The 27,407-nt window shown below is 47.7% G+C and overlaps 1 protein-coding gene and 1 long non-coding RNA gene across 11 annotated transcripts in view; one reads left to right on the top strand and one right to left on the bottom strand.

Annotated features, from left to right (window-relative positions):
- Window positions 1-911: 911 nt before the first annotated feature.
- Window positions 912-2,416, bottom strand: LOC118604018. Of its 2 annotated transcripts, none has more exons than XR_004951617.1 (2): window positions 2,117-2,416; window positions 912-1,937 (listed from the first exon to the last, which is right to left on the bottom strand). It is a non-coding gene; the product is annotated as an uncharacterized LOC118604018 (long non-coding RNA). The 2 variants fall into 2 exon arrangements; XR_004951616.1 differs by having other exon boundaries at window positions 2,071-2,136.
- RAP1GAP2 (RAP1 GTPase activating protein 2) overlaps window positions 1,275-27,407 on the top strand; it is a 195,371-nt gene continuing 169,238 nt past the window's right edge. For 3 of the 9 annotated variants that reach the window (XM_036223725.1, XM_016138874.2, XM_016138875.2), the window contains exons 1-2: window positions 1,277-1,462; window positions 11,768-11,884. In XM_036223725.1, the coding sequence (XP_036079618.1) occupies window positions 1,413-1,462; window positions 11,768-11,884 (167 nt within the window). In that variant the 5' untranslated portion in view covers window positions 1,277-1,412. Of the gene's footprint in view, window positions 1,463-11,630; window positions 11,669-11,767; window positions 11,885-27,407 lie in introns of those variants that run through there. The other 6 variants (XR_001596195.2, XM_036223723.1, XM_036223726.1 and 3 more) reach the window with 5 other exon arrangements.

The following is a 27,407-nucleotide window of genomic DNA, read 5'->3' as shown; positions in this document are numbered from 1 at the left end:
CTCCACCCCTCAACTATAGTGAATAATGCTGCATGAACATAGATGCATTTTAAAAAACCAGTTTGACATTTGCATTTTAAAAAACCAGTTTGACATTTGCCTTTTAGTTTTGCTTATTGAATTTTTGTAATATGCTAAGGTAAAACATTTTTATAATTGTCCCATTATTATTTCCCTCACTAACATATATATCATACACACATATACACCTTCAAGGATTTTTCTGGACCTTCTATTCTGTTTCCTTGGTCTCAGTGTTAATTATGTTGGGGAAATTTAGTGAAAGGATACTCAAAGGCAATTGCTAGCCTCTTGCTAGACACTACACTCAGAGGTTAAAGGCAAACTGCCAAACTACCTTCTCTTTATCTCCTTCCCGGTTTACTTTTACAGGATGCCTTTTACAGGATGTCACTTCTTTAGTTGGGACATAGTGGAAAGCGGAGGTGAGGATTCTTAGGATTTATGTTGTTTCTATTTTTATTGAACAGTGGGAAGGGCACCTATGGATATAATGACAAGTGTCAGTAGCATTTGAATTCCTCTTTTCCAGTGCTTCTGGGAATGGCCTACAGTCCCCAAGAGGAAGTTCCCAGGATCTCCACATCGGGGTCGGTTTTGTCCTTTCTGCATGTTTCCCTCCTGCAAAGAATGTGCGTTGCCCTGGTATGATAGGCAGGTGAATTGGGAAGGCACTGCGTAATGTACAGACAAATATATTTATAAATATTTCTAAAATTAAGCTCTTTTAAACCAGGCTTGAGATGCATGCTCCCATGATGCCGTGGGGCAGGGCAGTTTCTGCTGAACTCCAGGAATGACGTGATCCTGGGGTCGAAGTAGGTCGAAAGCTTAGGAGGAGTTGGTTGTAGGATTGGGCAGTATGCCAGGCCAATGATATCCTATTTTAATTACTGTCACCTTAAAATATTTTAATAATTTGTAGGAAACAACAGTCTTTATCTTAGACATTTAGATTCGTTTAACATTTTAATACATAACTTTCTGGGTAGGCAGAACAGTTGTCATAGAGAGTAAGGCACATTTGGATTAAGTAGACCGCCTCCAGTCACTCAGCATGTTAGGTTTCCCTCACAGTAGAACTTGAAGAGCCTGACTCCTGGCCCAGTGCTCCCAAGACACTTGGCTCTTCTGCGCTGCTCTTCCAAGGAAGAAAGCGATGAGGAACCAGGCTGCGGTCTCTGTGGCTGCGGCAGAGGACCCGGCTCCAGGGGCGGGGCGGGGCGGGCCGCCGCACTGGGGGGACACCGGCCGCACCGCCTGGGCCCGCCAGGCCCCGCGCCGCACCGCACGACGGCGAGCGCGCGCTCGGCACTGACCTGCTGCAGTCGGACCCGCCTCCGCCGTGCGCCCCGCGTCGGGCAGGGAGCGGGCGGCCGGCGGGACAAGGCATGGCGGGCCGCCGGGCGCCGGGTGAGAAGCGCTGGCAGCTTGTGCGCTGGTGAGTGGGCACCGAGGGTTGGGGGGCCTGGGGCGTGTGCGAACCCAGATGCCCTGAGCCCCAAGGCTGCGCTGGGCGTGGAAAGGAGCAGGGGCCCTGGCTCAAAGTTTCTTCTCCAGGTGAGGCTGCGGGGCCAGATTTACCGAGAGGCGCTGGACTGCCTCTTCACAACCATCCCGCGTTCCTGCGCGAGTTTTTTGCAGCTCTCCAGGGAGATCGGCGCTGGGACCCAGGACACGGTCCCTGACGTCAGGCTTTGGAGGGACCCTGGTCCTCCTGCCACAGGCTCTGCAGCAGGACTTCCCCTCCTCTCGCTTCCCCCCACCTTGCTTTACTAGTTGTGCAATGGGGGTCCCCTGCCTACCTCACCATTCCTTCTGCTGCGCAGGGTCGGGCCACGGACTTGGGCCCGGAGAGGGCGCATCCCTCAGCTCCTCTGTTCAGGAGATGCTCTCGTCCACCTGAGCAGGGACCCCTGGAAGTGGACAATTTGGGGATGGGGGCTTCCTGAAGGAGGCTAGAGGTGCCAGCGTAGGGAGTGGTTGCCTCTACCCCCCACCAAAGTCCTGCCTAGGCTGGGAAATCAGAGCTTTCCGGTGTCAGGTTACCGGACTGCAGGCTGAGAGGGTTTCAGACGCAGCGCAGCTCATTCACCTGGGTTGGGCCCATGTCCAGGGTGTCTGAATGTTGAGGGCTGCTTTAGCCAGTGACCTCACCTCTGCTTGTGTGTGCGTGTGTGTGTGTGTGGAGGAGGGGAGGTTAGAATTAAGTCTGCCCTGGGAGGACTCCAAGAATCAAAGGCGAATGTCTGACTAGGACCCCTCCCCATCTCCCCATCCCACATATCCCACCCGGGCCAGGGCCAGGGGCATCTCTGAAGTAGCATTCCAGACATATCTCACCAAGTACTTTCTGCAGTTTGAATACAAATAACGACAATAATATTATCGTCAATAATAGCTGCCTGGGCTTCCTGAACACTTCCTGCTTGCTCCACACAGTCAGGATCCAGGCATTGACTCAGTTACTCTTCACAGTGATACTCAGAGGAAGGTATTAGTACCTTCCATTTTACAGACATGGAAACTAAGGCTCAGAAAAGGGAAGTGGTTAGTCAAGGTCACTCCACAAGCAAGTGGCAGATTCAGGGGTTTGAAGCCAGGTCTCAGTGGCTTAACTGATCCTCTGTTTTGCTTCTTATTTTCTGGACTATCCCACCAAGACTGGCCACACATCCAAGTTCATGTTGTCAGAAAATCTCAGCATGTCAGAGCAGGAGGAATCACGGGGTTTCTAGCCTGCTCACCCACCCCCACCCTGGGAGGAATTCGAGAATCAAACTCCAAACATTCAAAATTATTATTTAGTGGTGGAACTATTCTTCAAAGGAAGCCCCAATACACAAATCAGATAAATGTAGAGTTAATCTGTTTGAAGAGCTGGTGAGGAGCCAGCAATTACTTAGTGCCCTCTACCTGGAAAGGAGGCTTCACCAGAGGACCCCGGGACTTTCCAGATCAGTTTGCTTAGTTTAATTCCTTGCCTGACTTTACACAGGAGGAAACAGAAAGAGTTTTAAAGGGGCAGAGCTTGGATTTCTGCTCTGACCCTCTCTCTCTCTCTCTGTCCTGGCACTGCCTGTCTGGGTTGGTTCTTGGGCTAGACCTAATGATGCATGAATCATTGTTATTACCCTAATTAGGTTTTGGGTCATTTTCATCACCAGATTAAAGCCCATTGCTTCAAAGAGGTCCTGAAAATGTGACTTAAGTGGCAAGGCAGCTTGGCAGGAATCACTCTTGAAGGCAAGAAACCCTCTGAACCCCATGGCATGCTCCCAATATGGTCATCCTTGGCCCCTGGTTCCAGGATTTCAGATTAAGTTTGCCCAACTCAAACTGCCTTTATTAGCTCACAGAACTGAAAACTCTAGGAACTTTCCATGTTTCAGGCACGACTACATTGAGGTGCTTAAATAATATCACCAAACAATGCTCTATTCTCTTTGTCCCTCTGCTTTCCTCTGTTCCACTTTTATTTCCTTGTGGAGGCGAGGTGGCTATCAGTTGCAGGCAGCACTCCAAGTTAGTGACCATTATGGAAGAAGAGCAGTCCTTTTTCATTGGTTCCAGCCAGAGTTTCAAGATGTCATCTCATTGGTCTGATTTGGGTCACTTGGCCATCCCTGAGCCAATCACTGCGGTCAGGAGGATGGACTGCTTAGATTGGTCAGGCTGGGTTATGTGCCAACCCATGGAGCTGAGGGCTTTGAGTGGGAGAGAGAGTGATGAAGGTGAATTATTGGGCAACAAAAACAAGTCATGCAAACCCACAATAAAGTTAAAAGGCAAACTAGAAACTGGATAAAAATATTTCCACATAACAGGTTAAATATTAATTTGCTAAACATTAGAAGTGCTCTTATAAATAAAATTAAAAAAATACCACAGACTGGGTGGCTTAAACAACAGAAATTTATTTTCTCACAGTTCTGAAGGCTGGAAGTTCAAGATCATGGTTCCAGCATGGCTGGGTTCTGGTGGGAGCCCTCTTCCTGCCTTGCAGACAGTCACCTTCTCACTGTGTCCTCGCATGATGAAGAGAGAGCACACAAGCTCTCTGATGTCTCTTCCTATAAGGACACTAATCCTATTGGATTAGGGTCCTACCTAACCTTAGTTACTTCTACAAAGGCCCTGTCTCCAAATACAGTCATATGGAGGGTTAGGGCTTCAAATTATGATTTGGAGGGGAGCAGAGACTGGGACACAAACATCGGTTTACAATGCTTACCAAGGAAAACATGAGAGTCTTAGGTGGTGAATGATTGAAGCTCAATACTTGAAAGCTTGTGGATGCCGCTTCGGATCTCATTTGGAGGAATAATGTCTAACATGAACTAAGAGAGCCAACTCTGGAACCCAAGTGTGGGACCTCACTGCGGAAATAGCAGATACAGAAGAGCAAGGACCTCCCCAAAGCGGTTTCCATGTCCTTGGGGCTGTGCAGGACTGGGGTTCAACAGCGGCGCCTTGTGGTGCAGAGAGGCAAGGGCAGTAGATGGCTTTTGACCAGTTTTCTCAGCATCAGTATTTCAGAAGCAGGGCTAAGTAAGGTTCTGGGCTTTTGGAAAATTCAAAAGCAAGATATGAAACTTTATAATAAAAGAGTTTAAGGGGATGGGAGGATTCAAGTGATTAATTAGAAAAAAAATAACATATCACTAGATTCGTACCCTTAGCTGTTGGTATAGGTCATGCCAGTTCCACAGGAAATGAATACATTTGCATAGCTGTTAAGCTCCTTGGTCATAAAAGTTTTTAGCTGTTCAGGTTGGCTAACCTCTTTATATATTCACAATATGTAAGAGCATGGGTACACCTAAATAGCTATTGAATATGGAGCAAGACTTTAGTGGTTCTCTCATAAAAAAAAGATGCTTCGCTTGCTTTTAAAAAGGGAAAAACCAAGGCAGAACCTTTGTTTAGGTTTAAGTGCAGCAAATTACTACGTTTGAATTTGTGGGAGAATTGGGATTTTTAAAAAACTATATCAATAATCTGTTGAAATGTATGCTTTCAAAGAAAGTGGTTTAAAACGACAATGAAATACCACTCACTACACACACCTGTTAGAATAGCTAGGTTCTGGAACACTGATGACATCAAACGCTGGCAAAAATGTGGAGCAACAGGAATTCTCATACATTATGAGAATGGAAAATGGTACAGTCACTTTGAAAGACAGTTTAGTGGTTCCTTACAAAAGTAAACATACTCTTGCCATATGATCCAGCAGTTACACTCGTCAGCATTTACCCAAAGGAGTCAAAAATTTATATACACACAAAACCTGCACACAGGTGTTCATAGCATCTTTGTTCATAGTTGCCAAAACTTGGAAGCAGCCAGGGTGTCCTTCGGTAGGGGAATGGACAAGTGAACTGCTATATCCAGACAATGGAATATCATTCAGTGCTATGAAGAAATGAGTTATGAAGCTATGAAAAGACTTAGAGAAAACTTAAATGCATATCAATAAGTTAAAGAAGCCATTCTGAAAAGGCTACATACTGTATGATTCCAACTACATGATGTTCGGGAAAAGGCAAAATTAAGTTGACAATAAAAAGACCAGTAGTTTCTAGGGTGTGTGTGTGTGTGTGTGTGTGTGTGTGTGTGAGAGAGAGAGAGAGAGAGAGAGAGAGAGAGAGAGAGAGAGAGAGAGAGAGAGAGAGGAGTGAATAGGCAGAAGATTTCTAGGGCAGTGAAAATACTCTGTATGATGTTATAATGATGGATACATTTTTAAACCCTTTTCCCATTTAGAAAAAAAGTGCAGCTCCCTGCCAGCATTAATTTAACGTCATGCGTAGCAATGCTATGTTTTCTAGGATTTGACATTTTTGGTGATGGAGAATTACTGTTTTGTAAATAGAAGTATCTCTACTAAAAACAGAATGCTATAAATAGAATGATGTCATTTGTTTCTAAAGACTATCGATATACTAGAGTGATGTGAAAATAACAAAAGTGAGATATATCATGGCAAACTTTGAGGGTAAAGTTAGGACTGCAATCTGCGAGTTATCTTGGGGTAAACACTGCAGCTGTAAGCGCCGTTGGTAAATATTCTCAGGGCAAATGGGAAATGGGTAAAAAAACCAACTCATGTCCACTTACCCTTCCAGAATGGCCTTCTTCCTTCAGACTGTCCTCCAAACTCTCCATAAAGGACCAAAAATTAAATGGGAACTTGATTGGGTTTATCAGCTTAAGTTATTAAATATGTATGGCTTTTCAGCATTCCTACTACATCTAAGGGCCTGTGCTGTGCCCGGCCCACTTCCTGATGGCGAACCTTTGAGTCTGGGAGTGGGAGCTGACTGAAGCTAGAGGCCAAGGCTGTGCGAGTGGTTGAAATGCAGTGCAGTGTGCTCTGGCAGTGTTCTTTCTACAGGCTGCAGACTATTTCATAATTTCTTCACCTAGCCTCTTTAGGGTATTTTGAATATTTTGACATTACAAATATTGCTGCAATGAACATCATTACATGCAAACATGCAGAGATAATGGTTGGATATAGTCTTCAAAGTGAAATTGCAGAGTAAAAGCAAGTGCGTATTGTAAAAGATGCCACCAACCTGACCTCCAAAGAAATTGTACCCTTTTATACTATCTCCAGTGTGAGGTGCCCCTGTCCCCACAAGTTTTTGCACATTGGGAATTAACAAACTTTTAAATCATGGCCAGTCTCGCCAGTGAAATAGTTTCTTGTTGTTGTTTTAATTTTCATTTCTTTACTTAAAGGAAAGTAGCATTTTTTTCATGTTTATTGGTCATTTGTGTTTCTACTTTTGTAAACTACTCATTAATTTCCTTGTTTGTTTTCTCCCCTGTTGGTTTGCTCCTTACAATTTTTTCATATTGATCTGTAAAATCTTTGTTTTTCATGGAAATTAGTCTTCTTTGCTTTTTAGTAGATTTATATTTTAGAGTAGTTTTAGATTTACAGGAAAATTGAGAAGATAATACAGAGTGTTCCCATACACCCCACCCCCAGCTTCCCCTATTATTAGCATCTTTCATTTGTATGGTACTTTTGTTACATTAGTGAACCAAAATTGATATGTTATTATTAACTAAAGTTGGCAGGTTTCTCGTATTTTCTTAGTTTTTCCCTAATGTCCTTTTTGTTGTTATTGTACTAGGGTCCCATCTGGATGCCATATTACATTTAGTTGTCATGCCTCCTTAGGCTCCTTTTAGTTGTGACGGTTTCTTGGATTTTCCTTATTTTTGATGACTTTGACAGTTTTGAGGAGTACTGGTCATATTTTGTAGAATGTCCCTCAACTGGGATTTGTCTAATGTTTTTCTCATGATTAGATTGGGGTTATGAGTCTTGGGAAGGAGGACCACAGGGATAAAGTGCCACTTAGTTACTTTCTTTCTTTTTAAAAATTTATTTTTAATTACAGTTGACATTCAACGTTATTTTATATTAGTTTCAGGGAGTGCCATTTTCATCACAGCATGTCAAGGGTACATACTATCAACATGGTTTTCACTATTGACGTTGACCTTGATCACTTGGCTGAGGTAGTGTTTGTCAGGCTTCTCCACTGCAAAGTTACCATTCCCTCTCCCCTTTCCATACTCTTTGGAAGGAAGTTACTATGTGAAACCCACATTTAAGTAGAGTGGAGCTGTGATCTACCTTCTCGAGAGCAGAGTATTTACATAATATGGTTTGGAATTCTTCTGCATGGGAGATTTGTCTATTTTCCCTCATTTTTCCAATGTATTTATTCAATTATTTATTTATATCGGTATGCACTCATAGATATTTACTTATTTTTTTTGTAACAGCTTTATTGAAATAGGATTCACATTCCATATAACTTACTCATTTAAAATGTAAAATTCAGTGGTTTTTAGTATAGCCACTGAATTGTGCTATTATCACCATAATCAATTTTAGAGAATATTTTCATCGTCCTCAGAACAAAGCCCATAACCTTTAGCAGTCCTCCTCCTCCATCACCTCCCAACCCCCGCTCTTCCAGTCTTAAGCAACCCCTAATCCACTTTCTGTCTCTACAGATTTGCCAATTCTGGACATTTCATAGAAATGGGATCATACAGTATGTGGTCTTTTGTGACTGGCTTCTCTCACATAGCATAATGTTTTCAAGGTTCAGGTTTCAGTGCCTGCCTGATCTACCCCAGTGTTCAACAGGAAAAATACAGCCTCTTCCTTTGGACTCTGTAAAGTGCCAGACCATTCTCTCTCTGGGAATGGGTTGCATCCTCCTGGAGGTGCCACCCACCCCCACAACCTGGGGCCTGGTTTCTATGAGTAGCTCCTCCCCTTCCTTTTCTCTTCTCATTCCCTGCAGACAGTGCCCAGGTCTCTTGACTCCTCTCTCAGGGAGAATCTGAGAAGCTGATTCTTACTAAAGTTTTGATGGCTGATAGTGGTTTACAGGGCTGACCCTCTGCAGTATTCGGTGTACTGGTTAACAGAATTTCAGGAACATGGTAGGATAATAAGTGAGATATTTAGGCATGGGTGGTGTTGTGTTTTTCCTTATATTCAGCGTGGTCCAATTCAGCAAATATACTTCCTAAGTTAAATTGGATTTATTAATGGAGATAATCTATGTCAGAGCTTCCCAAGGATGTAATGAATCAACAATCACTGTTGCTGTCGTGATTTTTATGGCAGACTGGCTCAGTTGTGTGAGAGAGCTGTGTGAAGATGTTGCAGGGTTTTCAGAGATGATCAGACAGTCTTACACTTTAGTGGGGAGACAGGCACTCAAATAACTAACGTACAGGCAGGCAGAAAGCAACATTGTGATCAAGGTTAAGCAAAGCATCCTGGGAAACCTTGGAGCCGGCTTGGATTCTGGATGGGGGTTGGGGACAGATTCTTAGAGGCTGTGTGGTTTGAGCAGTTGGGGGCAGGGTGGGCAGGTCTGGGGTAGAGATGGAGGGAGGGCAGTTCAGGTCAGAGGAGAGCCTGAGCAAAGACTCTGAGATAAGAAAAGGCAGGGCACATTTGGAGAAGGACAGACAGTCAGGGAAGCGGGAATCTGTACGGGTGAATGTGGATGACTGTGGCATGTAATGGTGGGAAAGGCTGGAAGGGAACAAAGTGGGGAAGGGTTAGATGTCTAAGGGGAGCAGTTCGATGATGTTTGATATGCAGTAGGAAGACACTGACCTCTGGGGTGGGGGAGGAGCTCACAAGGTCTGTGTTGGGAAGTGGAGGCTAGGTACGGAGGAGGGAGAGGATGGGTGTGTGTGGAGTGGACTGGTTAGGAGGAAACTGGGTACCATGGGCTGAAGGTGCAAGGAAGGCCAGTCTCTGCTGCTTTGTATGTGAGTAAACATGGACAAATTCACTTCCCTCTCCTGAGCCTCTTTTTCCTCATCTCTAACATGAGATTCACCAGTTTCGAGGGGTTTGATGTGAGGCTTAGAGGAGAGAATGTAGACAGTGGGTTTGTCTGTCATTGATGAAGCACGTAAAGCTGTGGCTGGTGAGGGCCCATGAGGATGGTGGGGGAGGGAAGGCAATGGCTATGTGGCAAGAGCTTCCTTTGCATTATCTCATTTAATCCTTGCAACAACCCTTCAAAGTGGGCATTATTACTCCCATTTGACATATGAGGAATCTAGGACTCACAGTGGAAAATCACTCATCTACATCTGGTAAGTGGAATCCAGGTCAGAGTGCCTGCAAAGAGTGCCTGCAGGACGGTCCCTTCCACCTGCCTCTGGGAGAAGGGGGCGGGGAGGGGTGGCTGGGTTTTGGCTAGGGCAAGGAGGTGGAGATGGTGTTTGTGGCTGACATTGTTTGTATTCTGCTGTTGGCAGGGGTGAGTGGTGGGTGAGAAGAGGATTTGGGCGGGCACAGTTCCTGAGTAGGCCTATTCTTCTCTGGGAGCTGTGTGCACCTGATGGGGTCAAGTACAGCCCTATTTGTGGTCTACCAGACTGGGAGTGAGGGGATACCACTATCAGGTCTTGTCTCTTGCTTGCCTTGGCCAGCCCTGTTGCCACTGCCTCATGTCCTCATCTGTAAAGTAAAGTTGTTGGACTGATGAGTGACTTCTTGGGGTTTTTTTTGGGGTCCTAATGACCTAAGACTTCATGATCACCAGAGTTCTCAAATTAAAAAAAAAGATATTGACTTTTTGAAAACATAGTGTACTCACATGATTCAAATTCAAAAAGTGCTAAAGCAGGTATGGTGTTGCTTGGCCACTCAGTTCCCCCTCTTTGGAGGCAATTGGTATTATCAACGAATCCCATAGAAATGGCATGTCATTCAGGGTTGAGTCCTGAGGAGCCTAAGGATGGGGAAAGGCATGGAAACTTGTCATCAGAATAGGATGGGATTAATCAGGATGGGCTTCCTGGAGGAGCCACATTTTGAGTCAGGTTTTACAGGAGGGGTATCCTCTTGGGGCAGGAAGCAGGTTACAGAGGAGGATCACGTCCCAAAATATAGTCAGGATCTTTCCTCCCAAGCCTTTTCTTGTCCAGCATGAATGGCACTGCAGCCAGCCGCCTGCGAAAACCAGGAACTCGGGAACAGTTTTTGCTGCCTGTCTCGTCCTCACGCATGTCCAACTCATCACCAGGCCCAGCCAGCACTACCTCCTTAGCTTACTTGAGAGTGCTCCCATTTCACTCCATCTCCAGGACTATCTTCCTTTATAAGCCACCGCTGTCCCACCTGTACCCCTGTGACAGCATCTAACCTGGCTGTCTTGCTCTTTTCCACCCAGCAGTCCAGATGATCTTCTCCAAATGACCATTGGATCATGTTGAGGAGAGTGAAGGGAGACAGGTGGGGGCCAGATGCTCTCATATGGGAAGCCACAGGAGCAATGAAAACCCTGTGTTCTCCAGCAACCCCACCTTCTGGGAAATCCCCTTCCCCAGCAAATAGCCTGAGCCCCATGAAACAGTGTCGGAGCAGCTGCACCATTTTTTTAAATAGCACTTTATGCGGTTTGTAATTCTTTCTTTTCCTTCCTTCTTTCCTTCCTTCCTTCCTTCTTTCCTTCCTTCCTTCCTTCCTTCCTTCCTTCCTTCCTTCCTTCCTTCCTTCCTTCCTTCTTCCCTCCCTTCCTCCCTCTCTCCCTTTCTCTCTGTCTATCTCTGTCTCTGTCTCTCTCTGTCTCTCTGTCTCTCTCTCTCTCTCTCTCTCTCTCTCTCTCTCTCTCACACACACACACACACACACACACACTAAGCATTTGGAATAGGTAATACCTCTGTTGCATGAAAAGATATGTTATTAAAAAGTCACTCTCTTGTGCCTCCATTCAACGGTTCCCCCTTTTCCCCACCTGAATAATTATTTTTATGGCCCTCTCTCCAGAGCAGCTGTTCTCCTGCTGTGAAACCAAGAAGTCCAGTGTCTCAGTATTGTGAGGGGCTTAGAGAATGGACCATTGTCTGATGCTTAAATCCCCTGCCCACCCTCTGTTTGTATATCTCCAGTAACAGAAAACTCACCCCTTCTAAGTGGCACCTTTCAACTTCAGACAACTAACTTTTGGAAAGTTTTTCCGGCTATTGAGTTGGAACCTGTTCCCTGTAGCTGTCTCCTCTTCAGGGAATTTTAATTGTGACCCTCTGGAAACAGGGCTTTCGGGAAGATGAGCAGGGGAGATGTTTGGGGGTAGGGATCCCTGATCTATCTTATTTTCCAGTAAGCAGGGCCAACTCCCCCAAATTGCTCTGCAGAGCCCTACCTCACTCTCTCTTGTCCTGCCCTCAGGTATGTGCAGGAAGGGCGTTTCCGAATCGAGGAGAGGACGCTGACAGCCTTCCAGTGGCTCTACAGCCCGCAGCAGCATCGCATCCTCAGCCGTGCTGACCTTGAGTCTCCCTCCAGGTAAAGGGACCCACAGCCCTTACATTCTTTGGCTGGGGTCTAGGCCTCCTCAAGTGGTACTTATGTAGCCACACTGGTTCATAAACCCACAGTGGGGAATCCTTGCTCTCAGTGGTGGAGAGGCCTCCCAGGGTCCTGTAAAGAGTTTGTCCAGCCTAGAATGAATGCACCATCTGAGGTAGCTCACTGCCTCCAATTCCTCTCTGTAAAATGGATATGATCATATTTTCTCTGCCTTCTATCAGGAAGATAATGATTCTCAAGTGAAATGATGCCTGCTGAGATTTTCAAAGCCTGGAGATCAGCTGGTTTCTCTTTAAGAGGGAGGGTGGCTGGAAAATTTGCTGGGCAGCCCCTGCTTTGACCTGGGTAGAGGCAGTTCTGCCTTCCTTGACTCTCTTTTCCCGTGCCAGAGAATCCACCTGGGACCCTGAGTCTGGGTGAGGGGCTGGAATATGAGAGCTTTTCTTGACTCAGATTCTTGCCTAGGCTCCCACCCATTCTTCACCCACACTGTGGACAGTTATGACCAGCATTACCAGTGTCAACAGAGGCATCCTCTTTGGCCCTGCTGCTGCCACAACCATTCCCAAGGCTTCTGTTAGACCTGATTCTGGACCTTTCTTCCCACTTTCCCATCAAAATCTCTTTGCACTGGCTTCTAAATGAGCAGGACTCTTGAATTCAAGAATGAACAAGCCTTTTCTCCCAGGGGTGGTTAAAGGGAAGAGGAGTAGGAATGATGTTATCTGGGGGGATACACATGGACAAGAGGAGAGCAGGGATAATGATCTCACTGAAGCTCCCCAACTGGTACCAGGAATAAGGTTTAGAAGTGATGAGAACCTCCACCTCCTCATACATTTGCCTGGAATCCTATTTAGCTAAGAATAGTGCGTCTGCTCCCTCTTATCTCATTGATGATTTCAGAAGGTACAGGAAGCAGTGAGGTAGATGGATGCTCTGGATCGAGTTCTGTCCAAAGAGAAGGAAATAATTAGACGATGATGTGGAAGTGACAGGAAACCTGGGAAAGGTGACTCAGGCCACCTGGGAACTCTTGGTATTCAGGGAATGGGTGGTCAGACACATTCTCTGGATTCCAGAAAGTGGATTTCAAGTAATGTAAAAAGACAGGAAAGTCCCTCAAGCTTAAGGTAAGAGTATTAGGAAGTGTGCAAGAATAAAATTTTGAGTGTACAGTTGGAAATGCATGCACGGAAAAAGAAAGAGGCCATTGCGGCTGCCCTGGGACCATGCTAGTCACACATGAACACGAAGAGTACAGGGTGGGATTCAGTTTCAGGCAACATGCAAAGCCTACTGCAAGCTAAATGTCATCTGACATAAAGTAGCTTCTCTCTCATCTTTTTTTCCTTTTCTTCGAAGCTCTCACCTTAACAGACAATATCTTATTTGTCCGTACCCCACCCCTGCCCCTGAGATGTAAGCTCTATGATGGCAGGGCATTTCTATCTTGTTCTCTTTTATATCCTGAGATTCTAACCCAGAGAAGGAGCTCATTAAACAGGCACCGAACGGATGAGAAATGAACGTAATGCTCAGAACCTGTAGGAAGACTGGTAGGGAGGCTAGCCCCAAGACTGAGGCGTAGCTGCCCAAAATCAGAGCAAGGGACAGAAGAGGAGGGTGAGACCTCTTGCCCTCTCAGGTGGCCTGGGACTAACGAAGCTGCTCTGTTTCTGAACCAAAGAACAGAGATGCTCTTCAGAATCACAGAAGCAGAGTTGAGTCTGTGGATGAGGGAAGCCATCATAAGAGAGGATGGAGTCATTTGAAATAACTTCAGTTTTCATACCTGGAAGGCTACATCCCAGGGTGCTTGAAGAGGAGGTTGCCATAACTCCATTGTGATAGAATATTAATATTTTTATTTTTGAGTGCTCATTATGTGTCATATTGTAAATGTTTTTCAGGAAAATTAATTTAATCTTCAAAACAATGCTCTGATCTAGGGACTACTGTTCCTCCCATTTTTCAGCTGACAAAACCGAGGTACAGGGGTTAAATAACAGCTAGTAAGGGGTAGTGCTCACAGCCACTGCGCACACCGCTTTTCAGAGAATAAGGCATATGCCCAGAGGCGGGAGATAGGGAAGGTAATTTCTGTCTTTACAAAGAGGAAGTAGTCCATAGACCATAAATAAGTGAACTTAGCATCAGTTCTGGTTATGTTTGAGAGTCTGTTATTAAAGAAATGGTTTGGGGGGGACTTAGAAAAGGAAGAGGTGGGTGATCATCAGCAGTGAATGCCCTGAGAATCCACCCTGCTGGGAAAGCTTATTTGCTTTTCAGATTAGTTTCCAGACTAGAAAGTAGATTGTGGGTATCGGAGCAGGAGTTGTGAGTTTCAGCAACAAATGGTTCTTTTATTCCCAGCAGAGCCTTGCAGGTGACACAGAGGAATGTGGGCTGGGAGATGGCACGACTAGGGGGAGGTTAATGAGTGGGCTGCCATTGGCTGAGTACTGCTCAGTGTGTTTATGAGTGGCTTGATCAGGGAGTATGTGGATAGCATGCTGGTGACATTGCTGATGGCAGGAATCTGGGCACCATTCCGACAGGCGAGATGTCAGAATTGGGACCCTTACCGCCCTGGAGGCTGTATTCGGGGACCAAATCTAGGGGGTATGATTTAACATGGATAAAGGGGAAGTCTGTTTTGACCTCCAATCCTGTCCGTACTTGTGCAGCAGGGCGAGGGAATCAGAGCTGTCGGAGGGATTCCAATTGACTAGAAGCTTGGGAATGGCTCCATGTTTTAGGTTTTAAGAAAATTCTTGCATCTGGGGGCTTCAAGATCTCAGGGCAGGGTCCAGAGCGAGGGAGGGATCTGTTCTGAATCTCGGACTCTACGAGGAATGTTCTTTTGTTCATTTATTTGGTGGACAGGGATATAGTACTTTTCCTCTGCTAATACTGTGCCAGATGTTACTCTTGAATGGCTGAGCAGGTTGCCTTTCAGGGTGATGGACCAGGTTTCCGAGGGGTCTCAGACCACAAGCAGTCCATCCCTGCCTTTTTTTCTTTCTCTCACCTCGTTTTGGGTCAGGCCTGGGGGTTACAGTGACTTGTCTCAAGGCAGACAAAGGTCCTGCTTCCGCGGAACACACATTCTAGTGAGAGAGACAGACTATAGGTGCAAAGACAAGAATATTTCCCAAGATGGTCAGAGTGCTGAAGAAACTAAAACAGAGCATCGAGATAAAGAGTGACTAGTCGGTGTGTGGGACTTTGGAAGAGGCGGAAGGCATCTCTGAGAAGGTGACATTTGAACTGAGTCCTGAAGGACACAGAGGGGCAGCTATATAGAAAAGCTAGGGGAAGGAGCTTTGGAGATGGAGTGGAAGAGTATTCCTGCGGGGGGAACAGCAAGTACAAGGCCATAAGTATGTTCTAGAAGCAGAAAGCCATTGTGGCCAGAGCAGAATGAGGCCATGGCCAACAGACAGAAGTGAAGACGACTTGCGGGTGATGAAAGGAAGGGCTTTCTAGCACTGAGAGCTGCCTGAGAGCAGCACAGGCTGCCCTTTAGGGAATCAGCTTCCCATCACTGACGTGTGCAAGCCATATTTAGAGGCCGCCTCTGTAGAGGTTACTGAGATAAAGGTTACCTAGAAGACCTTTCATTCCTTCAACCCTTTGAAGTTCATGAGCATCCTTGTTTTGGCAGAAGCCGAGATTGATGTGGAGTGAATGAATGAAAGCTCCTGGCTGCCAGGTCCAAAGCAGGGGCAGTTTCGTCGGTTCTGGCAGTCCGGAAGCCTCTCATTTCCAAGACTAGATAGCATTGTAACCCTCCCCAGTCCCACCCGCCTCAGAGCTGGAGAGAGCTCCAGAGTGTCTTCCTTAATTGACCAGGAACCCATGGATCTTTCTGCACTTTGGTTCCCCACCGCCCCAGAGCCCCCTCCGTCAGGAACTTCTGCGGGAAGGTGGGCTGTCTCTCCTTTCGGTTCTGGGTCCCTTGGGCGCGCCTGCCCCGCCCCGCGCCTTTGTTCCCGAGGAGCCGCCTCGGGCAGTCCCCTGGTGGCTGCGACACTAGCATCTCAACAGCGGGCGCGGCGCTCAGGACCCGCGGTACCCTCCCTCTCATTCCCGGCGCCCTCCTCCACCCGGGTGCCGGCCTTGCTACCCGCTCTCTGGCAGCTGAGCGGCCTCGGCGCTTGGCAAGCCGGGTCGGCGCTGCCGGGACCGGGGTCTGACCGGGGTGGCAGCGTCGCGGGGAGTCGGGAGAGCGAGGTGGGCGCCGCCTACAGCAGGCCGGAGGACCCCCACCTCCGGCCCGGCGCGGGCTTTCAGGCGGGTGGGGGCGCCCGCCAGGTGTGCGGCTGCTGCGCGCGGGCGGAGGACGCAGCTTGGTGCGTTCCGAGCTGCCTCCGGGTGTGCGCGTGTGCGCGCCGCGGTGACGGTGCACGCGCTGGGCGGGCGGCTCCGGCAGCCCGCCGCCGGGGAGGAGGAGGGGGCCTGGGTCCGGATGGAGACGGTGGACGCCGTCGTTGCCGGAGCACGGGCGGGGACAGCCACCGCGACTGACTGTTGACATTCCGTCCACGTCGAGGAGTAAGTCTGGGCGCCAGCGTCACAGGTCAGTGGGTCCAGGGCTGGGTGGGAATTCCATAATCAGCCTGGATCTGGACGTGAGTCCTGGGTGTGACTGAATGTGGGATTGAGGTGTATGTTGTGAGTGTAAATGCGTGTGTTTGCAAAGAGAAACCCAGAGCGTATAGAGGTGTACGAGCTCCGTACTGCGATTCCACTGAGCAATTCAGCGTGATGGGTTATGTTTGAGAGGTGGGGTGGCTGTCCTCAGAAATCCATGCGGGTGGGGCATTGCGCACACACACACACCATGTATAGGAGTGTGTGCCTGAGTGCGATGTTGCTCAGTCCCTGTCAAAGTCTCTGGCTGGAGAGGATGACCGAGGCGGAGGTCAGAGGTGGGTGTTTACAGGTGGTAGTGAAGGAAAAAGCCAGGAATCTCAAGAGGACCCTGTAGCCTGGCTAGCTTGGTTTGTTTTTATCTGAAAGGTCATAAACCCCACCCCATCCTCACTCCAACCTGTGCATGTGGCAGGAGGGGAGCTAGGATGGTGGGGTGCTGGCAGAGAGACCTTCATGGACTTTGGGACAGGGCCAACCTCTAGGCTGATACTCAATCCTGGAGGGCCTGAATGGGTGCGCGTGGGTGAGCCAGCCCAGGGTGGGGGTCCAGGGCAGGTATGTTCAGAGGACCTCAGGACTGTGTAGAATCCATTTGGCTTTGCTACCACCAGACACCGTGTGTCAGGACCCGGGAGCTGGTTGGGGGGACATCCTTCTTTTCCCTCATCTGTTTTCTATAGCTCCCTCTGCACCCTTCTTAACAAACTGAAGGACATTTACATGCAAGTGGGGTTTGGGCTCTGAATGCTGGGATCTGCCTCTGAGTGGCCCCCATCAGAGCAGCCTCCACAGGGAATAATAGGGTTGTCCTGGGCTGGATGCCAGGGCTCTCTGGTTCTTTTTATGCTTTGACCCTGGGGCCACCCCTTAAGCCTTGCAGGCCTCAGTTTCCCATGGAGAGGGGAGAAGGCACCCCTCCTCCATTCTTCCTGCAGCAGAGTGAGGTGTAAACAGAAAGTTCACACAGCTAATGGGGCCTGAGGTCCCAAGAAGTGATTACCCGAGGAAAGTCCCAGCACATCTTTGCAACTTGGGCACTAGTCCGGGGAGGCTCTGCCCTCTCCTCCAAGTCGGTGTGTTGGGATTTCTGAGTCCAGGGGTGGGGCAGGGTAGAAGTCTGCTAGATCTGGCCACTCAGGCTTCAAAAAGCTACCTCAGATTCCCTGCGTCTTCCAAGATGTTGAGGACTGGGACTGGGGAGGGGCTTGAGGGGCCAGGATGGGGATGGGATGGGGACTAGAGCTGAAGAGCCACAGAAGTTTGGGCAGAGGCAGATGCTAAATTTGGGTAGGGCCAGAGCACGTCTACCTGGAACTGCCACTCAGCCCAGGGTGTTGAGGCAGTGTTGGTGCAAGGTGGCTTTTCAGTTCCAGAGAGGATAACCCTTGGGCTTCAGGCACCCTCACATCCTTCCCTCCCTCTTTCTCAAGACTCTGTCTGGATCAAGGTTGCTGAGCCATAGTGATTCAGAATGACTTGAACCTTGAGGGAAAGCGACCCTGGCACAGATGGTGGTGGCAGCAGCAGAGCATAAAAGCTCCGTTGTCGCTCAGACCTGGGTTGGAATCCCAGCTCTGCCTCCCACTTGTTGTATGTCCACCTGTGTCCCCCCAAAGCAGAACTTGAGTGATTCACTTGGGAAATGGTCTCAGGGAACACGAGTGGGGGGCAGGAGGTATAAAAGAGAGAAAGCGACAGCAGCATAAGGAAACATTCTTTTTATTATTACCTCCACTGTGTCCTGAGCAGATCTCCTGTTGAGCTTATGGAATGCATTTTAAAACCACCCTGTCTGAGAGAGAAACAGGGGAGCGTTTACCCATCAGCTCTGTCCCCTACTGGAAAAGGACTCTCTTTGGACATCAATTCCCATGAGATTCCAAGTGCACATGTGTGAGGCCCAAGTAGGTTCCCGTGGGCATCCCACATTGTAGCGTCAAAGGAGGCCTGGCATGGCCCTAGATGAAGCTTTGCCATGTGGCACTGTAAGCTGTTTCTAGAGGCCCACAGGGAACTAACAGGTCGTTGCAGAAGTGGCTGGAGAAAAAAGTGGGGCTGAGAGGATTAGAAGTGGCACACTGAGGTGCCCAACACACTGCATGACCTTGGGCACATTACCTAACTTCTCTGAGCCTTGGTTTCCTTATCTGTGGGTCGCGAGCGTTAAATAAGATATTTATTAAATTTTTGTACGTGGTGAGGGATCCATAACAAGGGCTTCACAAATGGAGTATCTGTATGTTTGGGAAGACAGCATATTCTGGATGGCTCAGACATTCATTTGCTCAAACAGAGGAGGAAGCGGGGTAAGGTGACCTCTAAAGACCCCCCTCGTAGTTGTAAAGTCTGGGGCTCCAGGGCCAGACACCTGACCCAGTCAGTTCCTCCCAGAACTATGGCCCAGTCTCCCAGACTCCCTAAAAGGTTCTGTTTTCTGATTTGGAGCCAGCAGTGCCGTGCTCCTGGGTCAGCTGCTCGGATGTGCCTCTTGCCGGGATCTGTCTTCAGGAGAACATGAGAGCCTGGCAGTGAGAGGCGACAAGCAGGCAGCTTGGGAGCAGGTGCTTGAAAGAAGAATGGGGGGAGGGCAGATGCGGGTGTTTGGAGCTGGCAGATGGTTGTGGGCACTGGTCTGGGCCACAGTCATGGGGGAGGACAGGGCACGGGGGTGGGGGTGGGTGAGAGGAAATAGAAAACAGGAAGGGAGGAGAAAGCAGTTTGGCAGAGAGTGGCCAAGAATTATGGAGGAACCAGGGCTGCGGGCTAGCTGGGCAGCCTTGGTACATGGGATTAGGGGTGTCTGGGCTGGTAAGAACAGGCTGGGTCTGTGGGAGAGTGAGGAGGTGGTGTGATAGAGGGGAAGGCAGTGGTTGAGGATTATTTGGGGAGTCCTAGGGCATAAGCCAGAGCAGGCTTCATATAAAGTACCTTTTCCCCAATGTGTCTACCTGTCCCTTCTGGGCCACTCCGGCTTTGGCAGGGGAAGTGCTGTCTATAAACACTTAGGTCCTGTTGTAAGTGGTGATTGGAGAAGGCACAGCCATGTCTGCTGAGGCCTGTTGCCATGGTACCATGGTGGCCCTTGTCTCCCTACCTTCTCCCATCTCTGAGCAACATGCCACCCTCTCAGGGAAAGGTTACAGAGTGGGGAAGGTGTCTAGCTGCTTCTTGCTCATGCATAGGCAGCTCAGGCTGGCAGTGAAAAGGTCACTGAGTTCATCCCTCTGCCTATAGGCAAGGTCATACCCAGCCTAGGATGGGGAGTTATAGCAGCCACTCTCTTCATATACAGTCATTTAAAGACTCCTCTGACCTCTGCAGTTTGGGACTCCTTTTGTTTTTAATACGTTTAGTATAGTGAAAAACAAAAACAGGAATGCTAGCCCATCCATCTACTCCCTTTTCAAGAGTGCATCTGTATGGAGCCGGAATGGCATGCTCTTCTTGCCCACACCTCTTTCAATGCTTTGGTGCTTCTCCAGTGGGCAATTCTGCCTCATGTCTGATCTCGGCCTGCTATGCTGCACTTTTTTTTCTCTGTTTGCCACAACCCTTCTGGACTTCCAGATAGTCATAAGGGGAGTTCTCTCCACCTACTCAAGATGTGAAGCAGCTGTAGGGGCTCCCAAGGCAGGTGGGATGCCAAGGCAAGGATTGTGCTCTTGGGAACTTGACCAGGCTGTGCTGAGCCCTCTTTCCTGCCCATACTTGGGTTCCGGACTTGCAGCTTGCTCTTAAAGCTGGCTCATGTCCTACTCCATTCTTTAGTTCAGATCCAGGACTGTCAGCTTCCTTCCTGGATCATGCTGGGTGTGCTGGCACTGGCTGGGCCCTGCCAGGTCTGGGTCAGCAGATGGTATCAGGCATGAGCACCAGGGACCTGTCGATTAGATGACAGGTGAGCAAGAGCAGAGGGGAGTGACATGCGGTCAGGCACGGTGAAGTATGCCTGTCTGTGTGTGCATATTTGTGGATGTGTGTCCCTGGAGGGTGTGTTACTGGATCGCTGTGTCTGGACATCTCTGTGTGTGGTTATGTATGGGTCCCCTGAGCATGTCTCCGTGTGCACTTTTGGGTGATCTGGCTTGATCCTGTTCTTTACCCTGGGTATGTGTATTGGCTGCCCATTGGGTGCTCTCCAGGGTCCATGAGGGCGTGCCTGCTTGATGGCAGGTGATACTTTACCCCAACAGGATTTCCTGGCCCCCTGGAACCCCTGAGTCTTCTGCCCTTCCCAGTTCTGCCCTCTCCTCAGGCTTCCTCTCCCTATCCCTCTCTCTGCCTCTAGCCCCATCCTTCGAGCTCTGATCTGGGGGTGGCCGGCGGGTGAGCCCTGGGTTGAGATGAGTTAGGGATGGCTGTAGGGCAGAAGCTGGGCTGTATGTCAGCATGCTTCAGGGACGTGTATAACCCCCACCCACTCAACCCACTCGCAGAAGCTTGGGCGCCAGTGCAGCAGTGGGAAGGCTCCCCCACTCCTGTTATCCATGCTCTCTTCCCCCAAGGCTGGCATAGGTTCCAACAGGGAGCAGAGTAGTCTCTGGGGACTCTGGGAATCCCACTGGGGGCTTGGGCCTCAGCATAATTCCTATCACTACGATCGTTTAAATTAATGGAGCTCTTCCTGTGCCAGGCCCTGGGCTGCATGCTATACATGTATTAGCTCACTGGCTTCTCAGAACAATCTTATGAGGTAAGTTCTGAAAGCGTCCCCATCTTATGAGGAAATGGAGGCTCAGAGAGGCTGGGTTACTTCTATGAGGTAACACGACTAGTAACTAGTGGAGCTGGAATGTGAACCCAGGTCTATTCTCGACACTTGTCGCTGTTTGCTCCATTCTTCACAAAGCTGGATTCATTTCACCCTTGCGGTCTCCCCTTCAGAGAGGCTGTCCCAGAACCTCCCATTTAAACAGGGTTCCCCACACACTCAGTCTGCTATGGATCATATCATCCCTATGGTAAATACTTACGTAAAGTTATTCTTCTTCTATCCTCTACCTCTGCACCCCACCCCCCCACCGCCCTAGTTTCCTCAATTGCTCCAGTGGAGAGCCTGGAACACAGTAGTGATAAAGTAAACATTTGATGAATGATGATGAATGAATACACTAAGATATGTCTGACTCTAGGCCCAAGCTCTAAACCCCTCCTCTACACTGCCCCTCACACAACAGGGACCATTGCAGAGTGGCAGGGAGCACAGGCTCTGGAGCCAACTTATTCGGTTCATATTCTGGCTCTTCCACTGTTCTGGTATCTAATGCTGCATAATAAACCACCCAAAAGCTTATGGCCTAAAATGATGGTGACGTTTATTTTGCTCAGGAATCTGCGATTCGGGTAGGGCTTGGTGGGGATACTTGTCTCTGCTCTGCCATCGTCATCCAGGGTGACTCAAAATCTAGGGGCTGGAATCTTTTGAAGGATCAATTGCTTGTATGTCTGGCATTTGATGCTGGCTGTCGGCTTGAGGTCTTAGTTTCCTACCACTCGGGCCTCTCCCTGTGTCCTCTCTGGGCCTCCTCACAGCATGGTGGCTGGTTAAGGAGCAAGAATCCCAAGAAAGAGCCAGGCAGAAGCTATTTCACCTTTTCTTACCTAGCTTTAGAAATGATGTCGCATCACTTCTGCTGTCATCACAGCTCCACACAGATCCGAAAGGAGGGACCATGTACCTTACCTCTTAACCAAGGGGTGTCAATGCACATGGTGAGAAGAGCATGTGGGATGGGGGGTATATTGTGGGATGGCGTGGCCATCTTTAAAAAATACAATCCGCCACAGTCACTTACTATGAGTGTGACCTTGAGCAAATTACTTAGTCCCTCTGTGCCCCAATTTCCACATTTGTAAAATGGGGACACCACCAGTATGTACCTCATGAGTTATTTCCTTAATTATTCCTTTAGTACACTTCTGCCCATGGATCCCCCTCTCCACAGGTGAGGCATTGTTTCAGATTTTCACCAAACTACAGGATCCAGCCCCAACCCCCCCCACCCACTCTCACGTAATAAAGAAGGCACCATAGTGTGCAGAGCGCTTCTGAGGGTGGGGCCAGTAACGGGAGAGAAAAGGGGAACTGGGGTGGAAACGGCCTTTTCTGTATCAGTTTATGTTGTTCTGAGTCAGCCCTTCAGAGGGGCAAAGAACAAGTGTCGATGGTGGTGCAGTGATGCTGAGGCTCCAGCAGGATTCCTCTGGGCCTGGGGGCGGGGCAGACACCACTAGCACCCCCATCTTTGTCCAAGAAAATCAGGAGACGTGCATCATGAATGCGCTATATTTGGGCAACAGGCCTTTTTTTTAAAAAAAAAAAAGTGTCTGAGGGAGCTCCCTGCCTCTCCTCTGTCCCCCCTCCTGTCTCCACCTGAGTCACTGCTCATCTGCCAGAGTGATGACTTCCCAGCTCAGATTGCCAGGCTTAGGTGAGTAATCTCAGCATTTCCTCATCCTGGTCCAGGATGGGGCTGCTCCTCAGCTGGGCATTGGCAGGGGGCCCAGGAAGAATCTCGGGGTTTGCCCCAGCCCAGCCTGGCAGTATCTCACATCTAGCGCTGCACTCATTTGGGGCCTGCTCTGTAGTGAGCCTTCCCTATAGGAATGTCATTTTGATTCAAAGGAGGAATTCTGGATTCGAATTTGGCAGCCACCGCCTACCAGCCCTGTGTCCTTGCACAAGTCTTCTAACTTCTCTGAGGCGCCATTTCCTTACCAGTAAAAAGGACATGGTTGTGGTAAGGCTTAAATGAAATAAAAAGTATGGCATACCTGGTTCATGGGAGTTTCTCGAGAAATGATTGCAGTTATTCTTTACAGATGAAAAACTGAGGCAGAGAGAGTTTAAGTGGTTTCCCCACAGCTATGTTAAATGTCAGAACCAGAGCTGGAACCCAGGTGCTCTGACACCAAATGGTTGTTACTTATCTCCTGCAGCACAGAGAATTCTCCCGTCCCTTCTCAATCTCTTTGCCAGAGGGCAGTATGGCTGCCATCCTAGAAATACCACCAGCAAGAAGGCGCTCCCTTTTCTCCTTGCACTACTCAAACTTGCCTGTAGAGGGCACTTATTACAGCCTTCTCCCCATCCTGGTGCGGAAAGTATCGAGGTAAGGCTCTGCAGTGGTAGGGGAGGGTTTGGAGTGACTCAGCTGGATGGAGGGGTGGCTTTGTGATCTCTTTCAGAGAGAACCTCCTTCAAGCTCCTAGTGCCCAAGCCTTCGTATAGATAACTCCAGGACCACCAAAGTTAATAAGAGTATTGTAGTGGATTTCATTCCACTATTTCTCACTGGATCAGAATCATTTGGGGGAGTTTGTTAAAGATGCAGATTTTCTGGCCCCAACCCAGAATGATGAAATCAGAGTTTTAGCAGTTGCAGTAGCTTGCATGGTGATAGTTCTGTGCCAGGCCCTGCTCTGAAGGGTTAGCATGTATTAACTCATTTACCCTTCCAACAGCTGTATGAGGTACATGCTGTTAGTATCCCCATTTTATCGTTGAGGATTCTGGTCTGAGGCACAGAGAGCTTAAGGAACTTGCCCGAGGTCACACTGCTGGTGAGGAGCAGGGCTGAGGTTTGACCCCATGCTATTCAAGCCCCACGTGATTCTCATACCCAGTGCATTTCAGAACCACTATTTTGTAACACGGGGCCCATCACCTTTTTTGTCTCCTTTTGCTTCCTTTTATTTGTCATTATTTTAAATAATGTTTGCCTTCTTTTAATTATAAAAGTAAGACTTATTTCAGAAAACATATAAAATTCTGAAAAGCACAAAGAAAATTTAAAAAATCATGATCCTTAATCTCACTCCCCATACAGTGTGGCCCTGAGCATATTTCATTCCATTCAGAAACTTTCTGTAGCTCTTTTCCCATGTCATTACATGTACTTCCATACCTACTTTGTCCTGGCAGAGAGGTACTCTGTTAGGAGATGCTGTCTTTCTTTAACCTGCCTCCTCCTACTGTTGGATATTTGGGTTGTTCCCAGTGTTTCATAGTTAAGACAACAATGTGCTGGAGACTCTTAAAAATACAACTTGGCACACATTGCTGAATTTTTCTGCATGGGATGGTATAGAATTGGGAATGGAATCATCAGATCAAAAGGCACATAATATTAAAAAAAAAAAAAAAGCCCTGTTTATCGAGGCATAATATCCGTACAGAGAAGTATGCACATTGCAAATGTACAAGCTGATGAATTTACACAAACTCGACACACCCAAGTAAAACCAAAACCGAGGTTCCCAAATGGGCCAGGATCTGTGCTCTAGAGATTCCTTTGGCATACGTGTAAGGATTCTGATTTGTGTTGTCCAATTTCCTCCAGCAAACTTGTGTATTGCTCTCCTTTGAGTTTTCCTAAGATTGAAGTGCAAACATTTTTCTTAAAAGTAGAGTGGTTGGTAAAGCCATCTGGAATCAGACAGTGAGAGAAAGACTCATGTCTTCCCTTTCTGGGGAAAGACAGACTTCCCTTCGGGGTGGAAGAGGTGGTCCCAAGACAGCGATCAGTGGTTAGTTTGAGCTCCAAAGAGTGCAAGAAGGTTTTAAAGAAATAAGGCTTCGTAGCTGCTGCAGCGCCCCCTTCTCGTTTCTCCTCTTCCTATGTTCATCTTGTTCTCTTTCTTCTGTTCTTCTCCTCTTTCTTCTTCTTCTGGAGCAAACCATCCATATAAATCCATATAACTAACCTTTTCTCCCCTTTAAATTATAACACGTTTATGATAAAAAAAAATCAATCAGCACAGAAGCACATTCAGAGAAAAATCCCTTCCCCTAGATTTTTAGTTCCAGTCCCATTCTTCAGAGAAATACTGGAATGAAATCCACTACAATAATACTCCATTATCTTTGGTGGCCCTGGAGATATCTGTACAAAGGCTTGGTCACTAGGAGCTTGAAGGAGGTTCTCCCTAAAAGAGATCACAAAGCCAATCTTGGACCATTATTATGTCTCCTTCCAGAAACTGTCTAGGCAAATATAAGAATTTACAAATGAATGGAATCCTAGTTTATGAGCTTTTCTGTCTTTTTTTTTTTACCTGAGTTTTTAGGATGTCTCTATATAGTAACACATATAAATTATATCTTCTTTTCCACAATTACCTAATATTCCATTGTATGCTTGTTCCACAATATAGTTAAATGATGGTCATTTATTTATTTATTTTGGATTTGCTATTACAACAGTGGTATAATTAACACCTGTGTGGGTAGATTTTCTCACTTTGTATGAGTTTACCTGTGGAATAAATTTCTAGAAACAAAAATGTTGGCACAAAGGGTATGTACGTTTAAAATTTTGAGAGATATTGCCAAATATCTACATACTAATAGTGGGGGTGCCTGTTTTCTTATATCTTCACACAATTATCAAGTATTTTTTTAACTTTTACTTTCTGATGGGAAAAAGTGACACATTATTATTTGAAGTTTTTTAAAATTTTAGTGCATTTTGTGGCTTCTTTAGTCCACAGCCATGTGTTGCTAGTAGTTCTCTTGGTAGGCTGGCATTACTGAATAGATCAGAATAAACTGTGCAATCATGTGTTTGGGTCTTGCTCTTGGAACTCAGTTTTCACAAGAACTTGTCTTGCAATTTATTTTTTGTCATCATTTTGCTTTTCAGAACTTGCACAATGGGAAATTCAGTCTAGCCCTTGAGATAGTGAGCGTGGGGAAGTGATCAGCACACTGTAAATCACAAGCAGACGTTAGATGTCATTTTATCTCCATTCCAAGGTGTGAATTCCTTACCAGTGTGGATTTGCTGGCTCTGAATGGCACTGTGTTATATTTTCCTGGTGATCTGAGTGTCCCCTGCCATTGTCCTATGTTCTCACCTGGCTTGTAAAGGAAGCAGAGGCTAATCTAGTCTCTTTTTTGAGGAAGGGTCAGCTGAAGTCCTAAAAGAGCACATGCGCTGCTCAAGGTGATTCAGTGGTCGATCTGGGAGGAGAGCCAAGCCCCACTGGATCAGTACTTGATCAGTGCCAACTCACTCCGTCTGGAATGGGGGAGGATCTAGGCCGAATGATCTAGTGCCCGCCTCTCTAGGGGCATCTGTTTCCTGAGCTTCCGGTAACTGCCTCATCCCCATGCCTGAGAAGGGAGCTTGTCTCATCTTTCAGCTCCCACTGGTGGCTGTGAGGACAGAGCTGCCCAAGCAGAGGAAACCACATTGTCTCCTCCTTCCCTCCTGTCCCCGAGGGCCTGCAGACACAATGGAGGGGCTGCTGGCAGGGGCTTGAGCTGCCTCTTCTTCTCTGATCCCAGGAAGCTTTCTGGGTTCCACATTCCTCTAAAGCCCAGAGAGCTGGGTGGGTTTCCTGGAGCTCTGTGCTGGAGTTGGAGCTCTGGCTGGGACTTGCCCCTTCATCTGGTACCAGGAACACCTACAGGCCTCCTCCAGGGAAGGCAGGTGACTTGGTGACCCAAAATGGGCTCTGCGGAATAGGCAAGGAGTAACCTAGAGAGAGAAGCCTGTCTAGCCGAGTGTTGGGAGGTCTTGGCACTTTCTCTTTTCTCCCTCATCATTGTTCTCTTTCTAGCTGTTGAGCTGAGCTTTGCTTTCAGGGCCTTAGTTTTTCTATCTGTAGATGGGTAGTGCATTTCTGTAGCCTTCAGAATCAATGGGGCAGGTTTGATCTGGCGATTAGCACTTACTGAAGCAGATCATTGTACAAAACAGTAGCTGAGAACTCGTACTCTGGAGTCAGACCTAGCTGTACCATCATTATGCTGGGTAAATTTTGTTAAGTTCTTTAACTTCTCTGAGCCTCAATGCCCCCATTTGTAAAATGGGATAACAGTGGTACCATC

The sequence above is a fragment of the Rousettus aegyptiacus genome, unplaced genomic scaffold, assembly GCF_014176215.1.
Source record: "Rousettus aegyptiacus isolate mRouAeg1 unplaced genomic scaffold, mRouAeg1.p scaffold_m13_p_6, whole genome shotgun sequence".
NCBI classification, from domain to species: Eukaryota; Metazoa; Chordata; class Mammalia; order Chiroptera; family Pteropodidae; genus Rousettus; species Rousettus aegyptiacus.
Note: the sequence above shows the minus strand (reverse complement) of the source record. Positions and strands in the feature narration are given on the sequence as shown.